The sequence below is a fragment of the Danio rerio genome, chromosome 19 (genome assembly GCF_049306965.1).
Source record: "Danio rerio strain Tuebingen ecotype United States chromosome 19, GRCz12tu, whole genome shotgun sequence".
NCBI lineage: Eukaryota > Metazoa > Chordata > Actinopteri > Cypriniformes > Danionidae > Danio > Danio rerio.
The window spans coordinates 47,152,501-47,167,313 of NC_133194.1; the positions used below are offsets into that span (position 1 = coordinate 47,152,501).

The window sequence follows — 14,813 nt, forward strand, 5'->3', positions numbered from 1 at the left end:
GATGAAGAAGACATAAATGCAGTGATTTTTCATATTTATGTAGGCTAGAAACTAATGTTTTGTAATATTTTAATCCTTTATATTTATATTCTATATCTATTCTTATTATATCCTATATTTATACTTAATTATTAAATTTTTTCATATGTAAAGATATTTGCCTATTCCTCTCTTGTGTGTATTAAGCAGTGCGTTAGCGAGGTGCAACTCTGCGCTGGAGTTTAGACCGGTTTAGTTTTGGTCAAATGAAAAATCTATTATAGTTTCTCAAAATAGCAACGCGCCAGCGGTCCACCTCAGAACGCCTTCCTTTTTAGACCAGAACACCTATGAGGGCACATATGAGCGCTGATGCATTTGCTTTTTAAAGAGCGTAGCGCAACGCCTCAAAACGACTCTTGCGCCAAGTTGAAATTAGCAAACAACTATTGCGTCCGCCTTGCGCCACATTGCGTCGGGTGTATGATAGGGCCCTTTGTATTCTTTTTCAAGTATTTCCCAAATGATGTTTAACAGAGAAATTAGGTTTTTCACAGTATTTCCTATAATATTTTTTTCTTCTGAAGAAAGTCTTATTTGTTTTATTTCATCTAGAATGAAAGCAGCTGTTATTTTTTAAAATAATTTTAAGGTTAATATTAGTAGCCCCCCTTTTTAAGCATTTTTTTTTACATGGCTGTTTCTCAATATGCGTTCTTCAGCAATCTTGCGTCCTCATGTTCTCGTGTAACGTCATCATTCAGTTCCAAAATTCAGTTCCAAGACCGCAAGCACAGAGGATGTGTGAAAATTCCCGGATGTGTTCTTGATATCAAAGATGCACCGATGCTGACTTGAGTACCGATCTCGCTCTAGAAGTCCCACAAGTCATTGCGACTGGAGGTGGGAAGCGCAGCATTTTATTTACATTTATTATTAGAGTTCAAAGATATTACTTAAAGGGCGATGCAGTGGCACAGTAGGTAGTGCTGTCGCCTCTAAGCAAGTAGGTTGCTGGTTCGAGCCTCGGCTCAGTTTTCATTTCTGTGTGAAGTTTGCATGTTCTCCCTGCGTTCGCATGGGTTTCCTCCGGGAAAGTCCAAAGACATGCGGTACATGTGAATTGGGTAGACTAAATTGTCCGTAGTGCATGAGTGTGTATGTGAATGTGTGTGTGGATGTTTCCCAGAGATGGGTTGCGACTGGAAGGGCATCCGTCGAAGACTTGAAACAGAAATTGGTGAAATAAAATATACAGTGAGTCTAATAATTCAGGAGGGCTAATAATTACGACTTCAACTGTGTGTGATCCTGGAACACCAAATCAGTCCTACATTTGAAATTGAGATTTAAACATCCTCTGAAAGCCGAATAAATAATATCCATTAATGTTTGGTTTGTTAGGATATAATAATATTTGATACAACTATTTGAAAATCTGCAATATATAATACAATATCAAAATACTGAGTGCTTGGCTATGCACATTAATAATAATAAATAGCATTTTAATATATTTATAGCAGGAAATTTGCTAAATGTCTTCATAAATCGTGATCTTCACTTAACATTCTAATGTTTTTTGGCATCAAATTCAAAAGTACATTTTTTATAAAGCAATTTTTTTTAGGAAAAAAGGTGCTCGCCAAAGTGCTGTACAGATATGAATTAATAAAATCGACGAATGATACAGAAACATACCGAAATATGGCCTAAATCTAACATTTTGATCAACTTTATGTTTTAAATAGGGGTGTCCAATTAATAAATTCCTTTTCTTTTTGGCTTAGTCCCTTTATTAATCAGGGGTTGCCACAGAGGAATGAACCGCCAACTTATTCAGCACATATTTTACGCAGCGGATGCCCTTTCAGCCACAATCTAACACTGGGAAACACACATTTGGATTGGGGGGAAACCGGAGCCTCAGATACCAACTGACCCAGCCTGGGCTCGAACCAGTAACCTTCTTGCTGTGAGGTCATCAGGCTACCCACTGCACCAGCAGGCTTTTAATAGATATTTTTCTTTTTTCAGTAATGATAATAAAACTCTATTTTAGTGCAGGTCTCAAGCCTGTTATAGATATATAATACTCAAACTACAAGTAGGAGATGACAAGTCTTGTTTTAATGAGTGACTCACTGAATCATTTAATCAAACAATTCATTCTAGATGGTTGATTCATTTAGAAATGAAGTAAGATAATGGGTCATTAAATCAGTGACTAACTCTAATTGCTCACAAACAGATTCAAAATGGAATAAATCAGCAGTGTTGCTCTGCATAATAATAATAACTTTTGCAGTTTGGATCACACTAATATTTAGGAATCTTGCTTGTGTATTTAATATAAAAAAAATAACATTTTAAAGAAAATGATTTGTTTTCATAACTTGAATTACAGCGGTATCTTAACTGCATTCAAAAGGACATTGTCATCATGCACACCACTGAAACAATTACAATAGAAATCGCACATAATAAATATCACACAGTCCTAGCTGCAAACACGAAATGCAGTGAAATAACAAATATCTGACTGGTTTAAATAAGAAAACAGTCTACCATCAAAGACTTCCAGAATGTCGTATTCCTTCTCGGTCTGGAAGAACTCAAAAAACAGGGTGATGTTGTAGCCCTTCTCCACATTGATGCTCCATGAACACATCTGTAGGTTGGGGTAACTGTCCGGATACCCAGGACTCAAAATCACCCCAGAGGAGTCGAATCGGACATCATGAGCTGGACATTGAACTGTGGAGCAAAAAAATAAATATATATATATATATATATATATAACAGCATTATTTCTACCATAAACACACAAAAAATTACATTAAATGTTTTATGTTTAATCCACTTTAATTAGTAAGAGCTAATAAGCTATTAACTAACAAATGAGGTAATAAATGAATTCAGTACACTCAAAAAATTATGTTTGCTGTTTGTTTAAACTACTCATTTAAAATTAAGGGTGTCATGATCCTCCAAATTCTCGATTCGATTACATTTTCGATTCTAAAGTCATGATTCGATTTGATTTTCGATTATGAATAATTAATTATTTAATAACCAATTAATTATTTGTAGCTTACCGTTTAAACTACCTGACCTGCATGGTCTTTGTTTTACCCATAAACAAATCATACAGTAAATGAATAAAGGCAAGATACACACATAATTACCACCTGTCAATCACTTTTTCGGGACTCGTGAATAGGCAGTGATCTGTGTCGTTATAATGGCGTCGGTAAAAAAAGACGCACAACCAACAGGAACCAGCCAACAGTATCTGAGGTGTTCGCTAAAATGACTAAGTACAAGTGAGTGAAAGATTGAAGCAGTCCTCTGACTGCCTGGACCTGCTGTCTGGAGCACATGGCTGTGTGTGTCTGTGTCTGTGTGGTCATGTGATGTGCATTTTCAGAGGTAATGAGAAAGGAGGGCTGCTTAGAAATGCTACACGCCACTGTGGATGTCAAATCGTTGTTGTTCTAAAATGCCATTTAAAAACAAAGACAGTGTAAACAGGGCCTGAGTGTGTACTTTTCGCAAGCGGATTTGCAACGGGGGCGGGCAGAGGATCGCGATGCCGGTGTTGTCTATCGGACGAACCCTAATACGTACATAGCAGAGCTTGTAAAACTGTGTATTTTTTTTTGTCGACAACACGAACGTTGTCAACATAACTCACTGGAAATCCAAAATGCTTACACACCGGCGACTTCATTGAAAGAGGAGAGGGTTTAAGTTCTGTCGACGGCTCTCCTGTATCTACAGTTCAACAAGCACTTCAACAAGCCTGTTTTTCCCCGCTTGGCAAGCCAAGCTGACGTGACATGGGGGCGTGGCAGCATCGACGATTCTATTTTTTGATTCGATAATCGAAATTGAGCATATGTTAATCTGAAGTGAACTGGGGCGAGTCAGTGGCGCAGTAGGTAGTGCTGTCGGCTCACAGCAAGAAGGTTGCTGGGTCGCTGGTTCGAACCTCGGCTCAGTTGGTGTTTCTGTGTGGAGTTTGCATGTTCTCCCTGCCTTCGCGTGGGTTTCCTCCGGGTGCTCCGGTTTCCCCCACAGTCCAAAGACATGCGGTACAGGTAAATTGGGTAGGATAAATTGTCCTTAGTGTATGAGTGTGTGTGTGTGAATGCAGGAGTGGATGTTTCCCAGAGATAGATTGCGGCTGTGTAAAAACTTGCTGGATAAGTTGACGGTTCATTCCGCTGTGGCGACCCCGGATTATTAAAGGGACTAAGCCGACAAGAAAATGAATGAATGAATGAAGTGAACAGTAAGCTAATTGTTCAGAGATCTGAACTTATTGTTAAAAAAAAAAAAAAAAAATCAAGATTTGAGCCAAAATCGATTGAGAAAAACTGTAAAACAACCTAAATCTTAAGATATTTTGGGACATTGGGATATTTTTTATCTGTTTTATGTTAAATCTACTTTAATTTGTAAAAACAATGAAGTTAACTTAATCAATTTGTGTTGGGACAACGTGTGGAACCCAGCATTTTTACAGTGTAAGTATTAGAACAATGGAAACAGTATATATTTTCAATATTTATCAAATACATCTTGAAGGTCTTGTTTACTGTACATTAATCTGGATTACAAGAAAAACTTGATGCCTATCGAAAAAAAAAAAAAAAAAAGCATCCACCATTTTTCATCAAGTCATCCCGAAATGCTCCATACTCTGCAAAACACTTCATGAGTTCTCCTGCTCCGCCACTCACTTTGTTTATCCCGCTCGGCAAGCGCTTTAATGTGCATGACAAATGATTGAACTACCGTTTCCAGGCACTTTCCTGAATCTAAGCGCAGGACAAATTCTAACAAAGTGAGTGCTCTCTCGTGGGGACGCAGGGAGAAGGATGGAGCCATGAAAGATTAATGGCGGCAGCTGTTTGAGCCACTAAACTCCAAGAGGCGCATCACTCATCAACAGCGAAGGAAGCGCTGACAGGGAATGACTGAGCTCTTCATGGACTATCAGCAAATACTGCCTCTGATCACATTTTACCCTCCATTACATGTATGACGCTCATCTGACTGATTTCAGCCCATAGTCTTGCGTCCCCAATAACCTGCCATTTACTTGTGGATGTTTCCATGGCAACAGGCTGCAACACGTTCAGAGTGCCTCTATTATGGCATTTAAAATCTCCCTCCTTATTTTGTTTCGGAAGGTCTCCTTCATATACTGTAGGAGTACATGCATCCAAAAATCACCTTTTCTTGTGTAAGCATTTGGAATAACTTCATTTCACTTTCAATTTCCAATTTGATTTGGTGTTTTTTAAAAACTCCTCCCTTCCAAGAGCCTGCTCTGATTGTTCAGATGGAAATGCTCATTAGCATATCTGATAGGATGATTTTCTGATAGGGTTTCCTCTGGGAGCTCATGCACTATAGATTAATTGGGTAGGCTAAACCGGGGGTTTTCAAACTATGGGTCGCGACCCACTAGTGGGTCGCACAGTGAACAAAGGTGGGTCGCGCAACATCACGTAGCTGACCGCAGTTATATTTACATTGCGGTGAATCAAAACCAGTACGATAGACGGCAATAACTCAAAAACCTCTTACCCTAAGTGTGTTTCCTACAAAAAGACAAAGCTGGTTATGTTTCACAGCTGTCTTTTTCTTTTTTTTCGCTCGACATTATGAGCACTGCTCCGTTTGAGCTCTCGCAATCTGCGTTTAGCCAGGGAGAGCTTGCGCCGAGCTGAGCTCTCAGTAAGGGACTGTCGGAAAAGTGCTTCTTTTTTTCATTTTTTTCTTTTTTTTTTGCTCCGTCCTGCGTGCTTTATTTTAAACAACTAATTTTCTCTTAAATGAGCACAAACAGTTACTAAAGTAGTCGAATGCTTCATTATAGATCTGTGCATTCTCACATTAACACCTCTGTTATCAAACAAAACACGATGAGAGATTCATTTGCTGCTCTTCGCTAAATAACTACAGTAACTTTAATCAATATGCAAATACAATTAAAAGTGAAATAGATTTTATAGCTTTATTTAATTTCTGTATAGACCATTGATTTTAATAGGCTAAACCTTTTATTTTATTGTCAATATTTTCTAATGTTTGCCATGTGTTCTATCATTTGAAGCTATTTGTTGTCCCATATTTTTTACATCCCAACGTTGACAGATTGCTAATCAATAAATAGCTATAGTGCTATCTGTTAGTTTTAACGTCAGCTAATGTTATGGAAGGGCATAGATGTTATGGAAAACACAAATAGTAATGTAACTACCCCCATCATTCCTTCCTCAAGCAAATGTGTAAATTTTAGATCTGTTCAGCGATAACGTTAATTGCATTGGCATATTTATCTGACGTTTTCCCAGCTTGTAGTAGTCGATCAAAAAGCTATTTAGTTTCTTATGACTACACTAGCAGTGGAATTTACTGCGATGTGACGGGGCTTGATCATAATCAAGGGGCTTGATCAAAGGTTGATCATATTCTTTTCTAAAAAAAGAGGAGTATCTTTTTCAACAAAAAAATGATCACAGTTACAGCAGCATCCCACAAAAAGCACTTCGAGCCTCATTTTGTGAATATCAAATCGCAAAATCCAAACAGCCACACACCATATATTTTTGACTGCTTTGAATGGAGACATTTTTTTACCCATTTTTCCATATTAAAATATTATGGTGGGTCTTGAGATTGAATTACTTGCCTAGATGGGTCCCGGAATAAAAAGGTTTGGGAATCCCTGGGCTAAACTGTCCGTAGTATATCTATGTATGCCCTGGTCCTCCAGGTTGAGGGTTAAGAGTTGGGATATCGACCCACCTTGTAAAAATGAGATTGTTAAGAAACACCACACTGTGCAGCTAACTATCAACTTCGATATAAACTGCCCAGGTAGTAAGTAAGTAAGTAATGTCAAAATAAAGTGAGTTATTCCTTAAAATGAGCTGTTATCTGCCAGTGGGGTAAGTAATAAAATCTAAAACTGAAAACAAGATTATTTTGCTTACTCTAGTGGCAGATAAATTAGCTTGTTTTAAGGAAATACTAATAAAGGGATAGTTTGCGCAAAAATGAAAATGTATGTACTATTTACTAGTGTTGGGAAAAGTTACTTTAGAAAGTAATGCATTACAATACTGAGCTACTTCCAAAAATAACTAGTTGTGATACTCAGTTACTTGCGTTAAGTTACTTTTGAGTTAAATATCAACTTTGAATGAAGTGAGTTTTTCCTTAAAACATGCAAGATAGTCTTGTTTTTCCTTTTGACATAAGATTATTTTGCTTGTTTTGGGGAAAAAAATGCTTATTTTAGACATTTTATTTCTGAGAATAAGGCAATACGTTTTACTTGTCTAGAAAATGCTTCTGGATTTAAGAATTATTAGATATTTGTACTGGAAACAAGACAAAAACTGTAAGTAAGCAAAGCTTTTTTTGCAGTGTGGAATTGCAAATATACTATAAATCAACAAATCGTTTTTTTTTTAAAGACAATAACTTTATCAAGCACTTTGATCTGCAGACCTTTAACATTAAAAACAGCTTGATTACATCACGTTAAATGCTATTATTCAAAATCGCTTAATAGGGGGCACTTTAACCTTCATTCTGAGACTAACAGTAGATGCATTAAGCATGTAATCCTGATAAACAGAAGCTCAGTGTCTTTGTTCTTGAAAAGTAAGCCCACCTTGGCAGGATGGGGGGTGTCCGTCCATCTGTAGCCGTTCTCCTAACCTGCACGTCAAAATCTCGCTCCCCACCAGGGTGAATCCAGGGTGGCATCGATAGCGGATGATATCACCTGAGATGAAAAAACAAAAGAGAGTCTGGATGATTAAGCGTGCGTTTAATTGGGTGGGACAGCGAACCTCGGTGGCTTTAATGGAGACAGATGCCCGAGATATGAGCGTGATGTATATAGTCTAACGCTAAACTTGAAGAGGTTGATAATTGAGCTGTAAAACAGCAGCGTTTGCAGGCCTGTTTAATGAATTGCCTGTATTGGCTTTGCATGACAACCCCGCCATCTAAAAATAATCATGCGTAAGCATCTGGAAGACATCAAAAGTGTGACGCATTGGAGCGTTCCTATGCGGAGAGGCGTTCGTATGCGGCGCCAGTGTCTAGGCAACAGGGCAAGGTGAATCTCTCTCGTTTACAGTATTGGCCTAATTTCTGTAGCGCCAGAAGAGCCAGGCTTGAGATTTTGTGCCAGCGTGCCTGTGGGCGAAAATGTTTATGCTGTGTATTATTTAGGGAACTATTTTAGTAGTCGCTTGGGCACCGAGGGCAGACGACAGTTGGCTGGATTGTGAGACTTGTGCATGTGGAGCACAAGAGATTATCTTTTAAAAGGAAAGCAAATGCAAATATGCACTGTGCATACTGTATGTTTAAATGGGGTCTGAAATACAGTTGAAGTCAGAACTATTAGCCCCCCTGAATTATTAGGCCCCTTGTTTTTCCTCCCCCAATTTCCGTTTAACGGAGAGAAGATTTTTTTAGCACATTTATAAACATAATAGTTTTATTAACTCATTTCTAATCACTGATTTATTTTATCTTTGCCATGATGACAGCAAATAATATTTGACTAGATATTTTTCAAGACACTTCTATACAGCTTAAAGTGACATTTAAAGGCTTAACTAGGTTAATTAGGGTAACTAGGCAGGTTAGGGTAATTAGGCAAGTTATTGTATAATGATGGTTTGTTCTGTAGACTATCGGAAAAAAATATAGCTTAAAGGGGCTAATAATTTTGTCCGTAAAATGCTGTTAAAAATTAATAACTGCGTTTATTCTAGCCAAAATAAAACAAATAAGACTTTCTCAAGAAGAAAAAAATATTATCAGACATACTGTGAAAATTTCCTTGCTCTGTTAAACATCATTTGGGAAATATTTTAAAAAGGAAAAACAATTCAAAGGGGGGCTAATAATTCTGACTTCAACTGTATATTGATGATGTTCATTTTTAACTCTTTTCCTGGCATTGACAGTTTAGAGATTAAGATTAATTTAATCAATTAAGAATAAACGCTTCCCCGCTACTAAGGAGTTTTTACAGCAATCTGTGTTTTAGATATATATTGGTAGGAGAATCCCTTATGTATGTCGTGAGTGAAGCATGGGACTTCTCTGAATGAAACAAGATTTTTCCTTCACCAAATTTGACTAATTTCTGAAAGAATCTTGGTCTGCGCGGGTTCCAGTAGGTCTTCTGCAGTATTTGTGATGATTAGGAAGCAGTTCAACAGATGACTTATCAGAAAAATCGACCTTCTGCCAATTTTCCAACTTATCAACAAGACGTCCAGTTATTATTTGTTGCTTTTACAACTGGGGTAAACGACAAGTCATTTGTCTGGAAGTGTATGTACAGTATGAATTAATGCATGCATGTATGTATGTGTGTGGTTTGTGTGTGTGTACTATATACTGAATGCATATACAATGCATTACTTTTAGAAAAATGTCTTTTTCTCTTTTTATGTCAAAAATGTTGCATATTTTGATAAAACCTATTTGCATATAAAAATAAAAAAGTAGACAGTAGAGACTTGGCTTACATATATATAGCTGAAGTCAGAATTATTGGCCCCTCTTTGATTTATTTTTCTTTTTTAAATATTCCTTAACAGAGCAAGATGTTCACAGTATGTCTGACAATATTTTTTTCTTCTGGAGAAAGTCTTATTTTTTATTTCAGCTAGAATAAAAACATTTTACATTTTTTTAAACACCATTTTAAGGTCAAATTATTAGCCCTTTAAGCTATATTTTTCAGATAGTCTACAGAACAAACCATGATTATGCAATAACCTGCCTAATTACTATAACCTGCCTAGTTACCCTAATTAACCTAGTGAAGCCTTTAAATGTCACTTTAAGCTGTATAGAAGTGTCTTAAGAAAATGTCTAGTCAAATATTATTTACTGTCATCATGACAAAGATTAAATAAATCAGTTATTAGAGATGAGTCATTAAAACTATTATGATTAGAAATTTGTTAAATTAGTTTTTTTCTATTCGTTAAGCAGAAATTGGAGAAAAAAATAATAATTCTAATAATTAAAGGAGGGCTAATAATTCAGGAGGGCTAATAATTCTGACTTCAACTGTATATATATAATATGGTCATATACTATGGTCATATACTCATATATTAGATTCTGAAGGCCATCAAATTTAGCTGAGAATGGTGGTGGGTGGAAACTTGGAGGTGAACGAGTTAACTGCTTACAGGCATAGTCAAAACTGCATTAGATTGAATTGCTTTTGTAAAACTCATCAAATGCATTCAAACAGCCTCTAAAGATCACCCCGTCTCCAACTGCTGGCTTCATTCTTTACATGACTGGAGATGTTGTTTAAGCACACTAACTGCATAGAATATAAACTTTTCCATTAAAGCACTGGCTCCTTTCATCTTCAAATGAAAATAGCTTGAGTTCATTTCTCAAAGTTAGACTTGAAAGATCAAAAAAGCTACTGCGTGTATTTCTCCATACATCAAAAACATCAAGAAAAGTGGACTTATAGACCATCTGGAGTGTTCTTGTTATCAGTTTGTCCAAAATACACCATAATATCAGCTGCATTACCAGTGGTTTTACCAGTGGCCAATCTGATTTGATGAAAAAAAGCTCAAGTGAAAGCGTCTCATCCTTTACTCACCCTCATGTTGCTCAAAACCTGTTCTGCAGAACACAAAAGCAGAAACTGTAAAATCAATGGGGTCCAAAACAACACCTGGACACTGTACAGCCATCAAACATGGAGCCATTTTCTCAAATGACTTCTTTTGTGTTCTGCTGAAGAAGTAAAGTCATACAGCTTTGAAGCAACATAAGAGACAGAAATGTATTTTTTTTTTGCGGGAACAATCCCTACTGGGATGGAAACAGGTAACTTGCTTTCATTTGTTATTGAAAATCAGCACTCTTAATATAAATCATGACAGGGGAATGGGTTTTTAGACTTAAAAACAGACTCAGCAGGTCAGAATCAGAACCATTTGTATTTAAAAAAAAATCATACCTATTTCTAACTCATTGTCCTCCATCAGGATATCAGCATTTGCCACCTCCAGGGGAGGCTGGCACACTCGTAACTGGTAGGCTGCAAAAGAAAAAAGAGAGATGATGTGGTTACAAAAGTCTGTAGTTTATAGAGATTAAGATCTTAAAGGTGCTGTTTGTAAGTTTTTGACTCTTCTTAAGCATAAAAAACCATAATTTGTGTGCAGATTTTAAAGAAACAAGCTAAGCGAACATTCTTGTTTATCTGAAAAACAGGGGGGTCCGTTCTTTGTACGCGAGTTACTCAGTGAGCTGGATTTGGTTATTGACGTTTTGACACGATCCAGGATTGTTTCGTCCTTCAAAACTGATGCAAGAGTTGTTGTCATAACAACAGTTCTGGTAGCTCCAACCTGGTCAGGAGCAGGCTCATTTCATATAAACAGGATTAGATCGGGTTAGTTCAAGCAAAGATAATACTGAAAGTATGTACCCAATTCTGATATTTTCTTACAGTAGTAGTTTTATACATTTGGGAAGATAGTAAATATTATTTAACAATATATAAAGTTAAAAATATATATTATTAAAACGGTAACACTTTACAATAAGGTTCATTAGTTAATGCATTTACTAACATGAATTAATCAAGAACAACACTTGTACAGCATTTATTAATCATAATTAAATATTTACTAATTCATTATTAACATCCAAGTCACGCTTGTTAACATTAGTTAATGCACCATGAGTTAACATGAACTAACAATGAACAATTGTATTTTCATTAACTAACGTTTACTAACATGAATAAATACGGTAGTAAATGTATTGTTCATTGTTTGTTCAGGTTAGTAAATGCATTAATTAATATTAACTAATGAACCTTATTGTAAAGTGTGACCATTAAAACGTATCCAATTTCCACTCCGAAACGAAAGTACAAAGACTGCCACCTGATGGTGCAAAGAGAAAACTTATTGATATGAACTTTTAGATACAAATGCACTTTAATTTGAGTATAATAACAGACATGCGCAATATGTGACTTTTTTTTTAAAAGCAATAACACATTTATGCAGTCATGCACATGTTTTGACAGTTAATATGACGGACATTTGATGCTTCACAAAAGTTGCAGACACCCTTACCAATATCAAAATGCTTTTGTAAACATCCAGTTATTCTTTACACTGATTAGAAAAACCAGCTACAATAATACTATGGCTACTATAATATAAAAAATCCGCTCTAACTGTAAAACTAAATTAATTAGTTGGGGGGGATGGGGGATTGGGGGTTGTTTTGGGGTGGTGGTTTTGGAGAAAGGGTTGTCGCAGGCCCCCGTTTACACTAGTGCGTTTTAGTTTTAAAACGGCGTTTTAGATAAAAAAACGATCCTCGTCCACACTAGCGTTTCACCTAGCGTTTCTGAACATATCTCCATCCACACGGCGCCACCAAAAACGTATATTATGTGACCATTCGCGCACTCTGGGCATGTGCGTTCTAGTATAAACAGGAAGCATGTGTCACGCTCGGCATTTGGTTATTGTTAGTCAACAAACAACGGTTGAACAATGAACGCGATGGCAAAGAAAGCAAGAGAGGTATTTTTGTGGACAGACGACGAGTTCGAGTTGTTACTAAACGTAACAAATGAATAACTGCACAATGACGCCTAAAACAGACAATAGTGCAAACAACGCTCCCATTTCTGTGTCCATGTTGTTGTTTACATTGAAAGGCTGGTCTGTTCTCTTCCGGTAGCGTTAAAGCCATGTGTTATAGTCATGTGATAGGGGCTTGACGAATAAGGGAAGGATATGCAATGACACAAAAGCCCCAATCAGGTAGCCAATCTCAGCAGCCCCACCTCCGTTTTCAGATGTCTCCGGCGTCTCCAGCGTTTCCAAAACGCTCCGTTTTCGGTGCTCGAAAACTCCGGCGTAGTGTGGACACATGGCGTAACCGTAGCAAAGCTTATGCATTTTAAATCTAAAACGCATTAGTGTAAACGGGGCCACAGACTGAAAAGTGAAGCACGGAGGGTGTGATGGGGGGCTATGTGTATTGGTTAGGGTTTGGGTTTAGAGGTTCTGGTGGACCCCTAATAGTATCGCTGGGGGCCCCAAAATGGCGTGGGCCTATAGAATTGTCCTAACCTCCTCCCTAGCGGTGCCCCTGTCTGTATCTACATTATTTTGCAAACTAGTTTTGATATAGTTGATATAATCACATGACAGAGATATAAGTCAAACCCTTTCCAATAGTTTGCCGTTACCCCTTTATATTAAAGGAAAAGTTCACTCAAAATATCCTTAACTCACCTTTTATTTGTTCAAAACCTCTATGAGTTTCTTTCTTCTGTTGAACGTAAAAGAAGATGTTTTGAAAAATGCTGGTTGCTGGAATTCATTGACTTCTGTTGTCATTTTTTAAATCCCAGCATTATTCAAAATATATTCCTTTGTGTTTAACAGGAGACAGAAACTTGCGGTAAAACACACAAGGAAAATAAACGATGATGTAAGTTTTGTTTTTGGGTGAAATATCCCCTTAAGTAGCTACAGCACTTCTCATCGCCACTGCTTTTGAACACAGTGACATGCACAATATTAAAATGTCACATTACACAATACCTGTCATTTTATTTTGGTTCAGCCTGTTATTCTCTCGTTCGCATTTATTCACCCCCTTTTGATAAAACGCCCCTGGCGCAATGTGACGTTCGCCACAGTTGCGTTGGCATCCAGTCAGCGCTAATGACAGACGAACCTGCCGTGACAAATAATGATGTGATTAAATAGGGTGACACAGAGGCGCATGGAAGGGTGACTATCACTGCACTACGGGCCGCTCCGGAAAAGCAATATCAATCGCTTACATCTCTGACAGCGGACACACACTAGCAAGTGAGCGTGTCAAGAGTTGTTGGAAATCGCCAAGAACCAAACGACTCGCGTAATGAGCGAATCACTCAAGAAGAGAGGGAATTAACCGAACGTTTATCCGGATACAGATTGCATGAGGAATGCATTTGTTGTGCCGCTCTGTCCTATGCAGCGCACAGATAGCCGCCAGTGTTGATGATAATTGCCGAGTAGCTTCGCGCTACGTTAATTATCCTGAAACGGTGAACCTCAAAGTTTGACATGACCGTTCAGACTGATTAAGATGGATATCAAGACCTTTGAGTTCTTCTGAAAAGAGGGGACGGAAGACTTTCGGCTTTGCCTTCTCTTGCCAAGTTGAGCGGAGTTGGAAACACACTAATTAGCTATTGAAGCCCACTTAGCATGTGGCTCCTCAGCTTGCTTTCCGATGGATTCCCTGTTGTGTTTTTCGTGGGGTATGTGGCCAAAATGGAACGGCAACAAAAGGGGCAGCTCAGAGAGCTGAGACTGGCCGCTCTGAACCGCAGCCATGTGAAAGAAGCCTACACTTCCAATGAAGAGGCTTTTTAAGAGGCTGTGAAAGTGGAGGGATTTCAAACACACAGGGTTACACTAAGACCCTGTTTACACCTGATATCAACAAGTAACTTTGAAGCATCTGATCAGAGGTGGACAACACTAAACAAGGGTGTAATTAGAGTCAAATATTTTTGAGTTGATCCACTTTCAACCATTTCCACAGGTGTCTGAACACCAACGTCAGGATTTTGCCAAGTCGCGATCTTGTATTATCATCTATGTTGATCCTTGAACATGTTGATCTTTGTGAATGTAATCCATACCTATTCCCTATCTCTAAACCCAACCATAACTGTACATTATTTCTAAAATCTGAGGAAA

At 37.6% G+C, this 14,813-nt stretch overlaps 1 protein-coding gene across 9 annotated transcripts in view; it reads right to left on the minus strand.

The window, feature by feature from the left end:
• csmd3b (CUB and Sushi multiple domains 3b) overlaps positions 1–14,813 on the minus strand; it is a 990,558-nt gene that overhangs the window by 192,028 nt on the left and 783,717 nt on the right. For all 9 annotated transcript variants that reach the window (XR_012395232.1, XM_068215335.2, XM_017352314.4 and 6 more), the window contains 3 exons: positions 11,036–11,116; positions 7,679–7,792; positions 2,548–2,736 (listed from right to left, as the gene is read on the minus strand). Coding sequence is in view for 8 of the 9 variants with exons in the window: in XM_068215335.2 (XP_068071436.1) it covers positions 2,548–2,736; positions 7,679–7,792; positions 11,036–11,116 (384 nt within the window). In the remaining variant the exon portion in view is untranslated. The remainder of the gene's footprint in view (positions 1–2,547; positions 2,737–7,678; positions 7,793–11,035; positions 11,117–14,813) is intronic.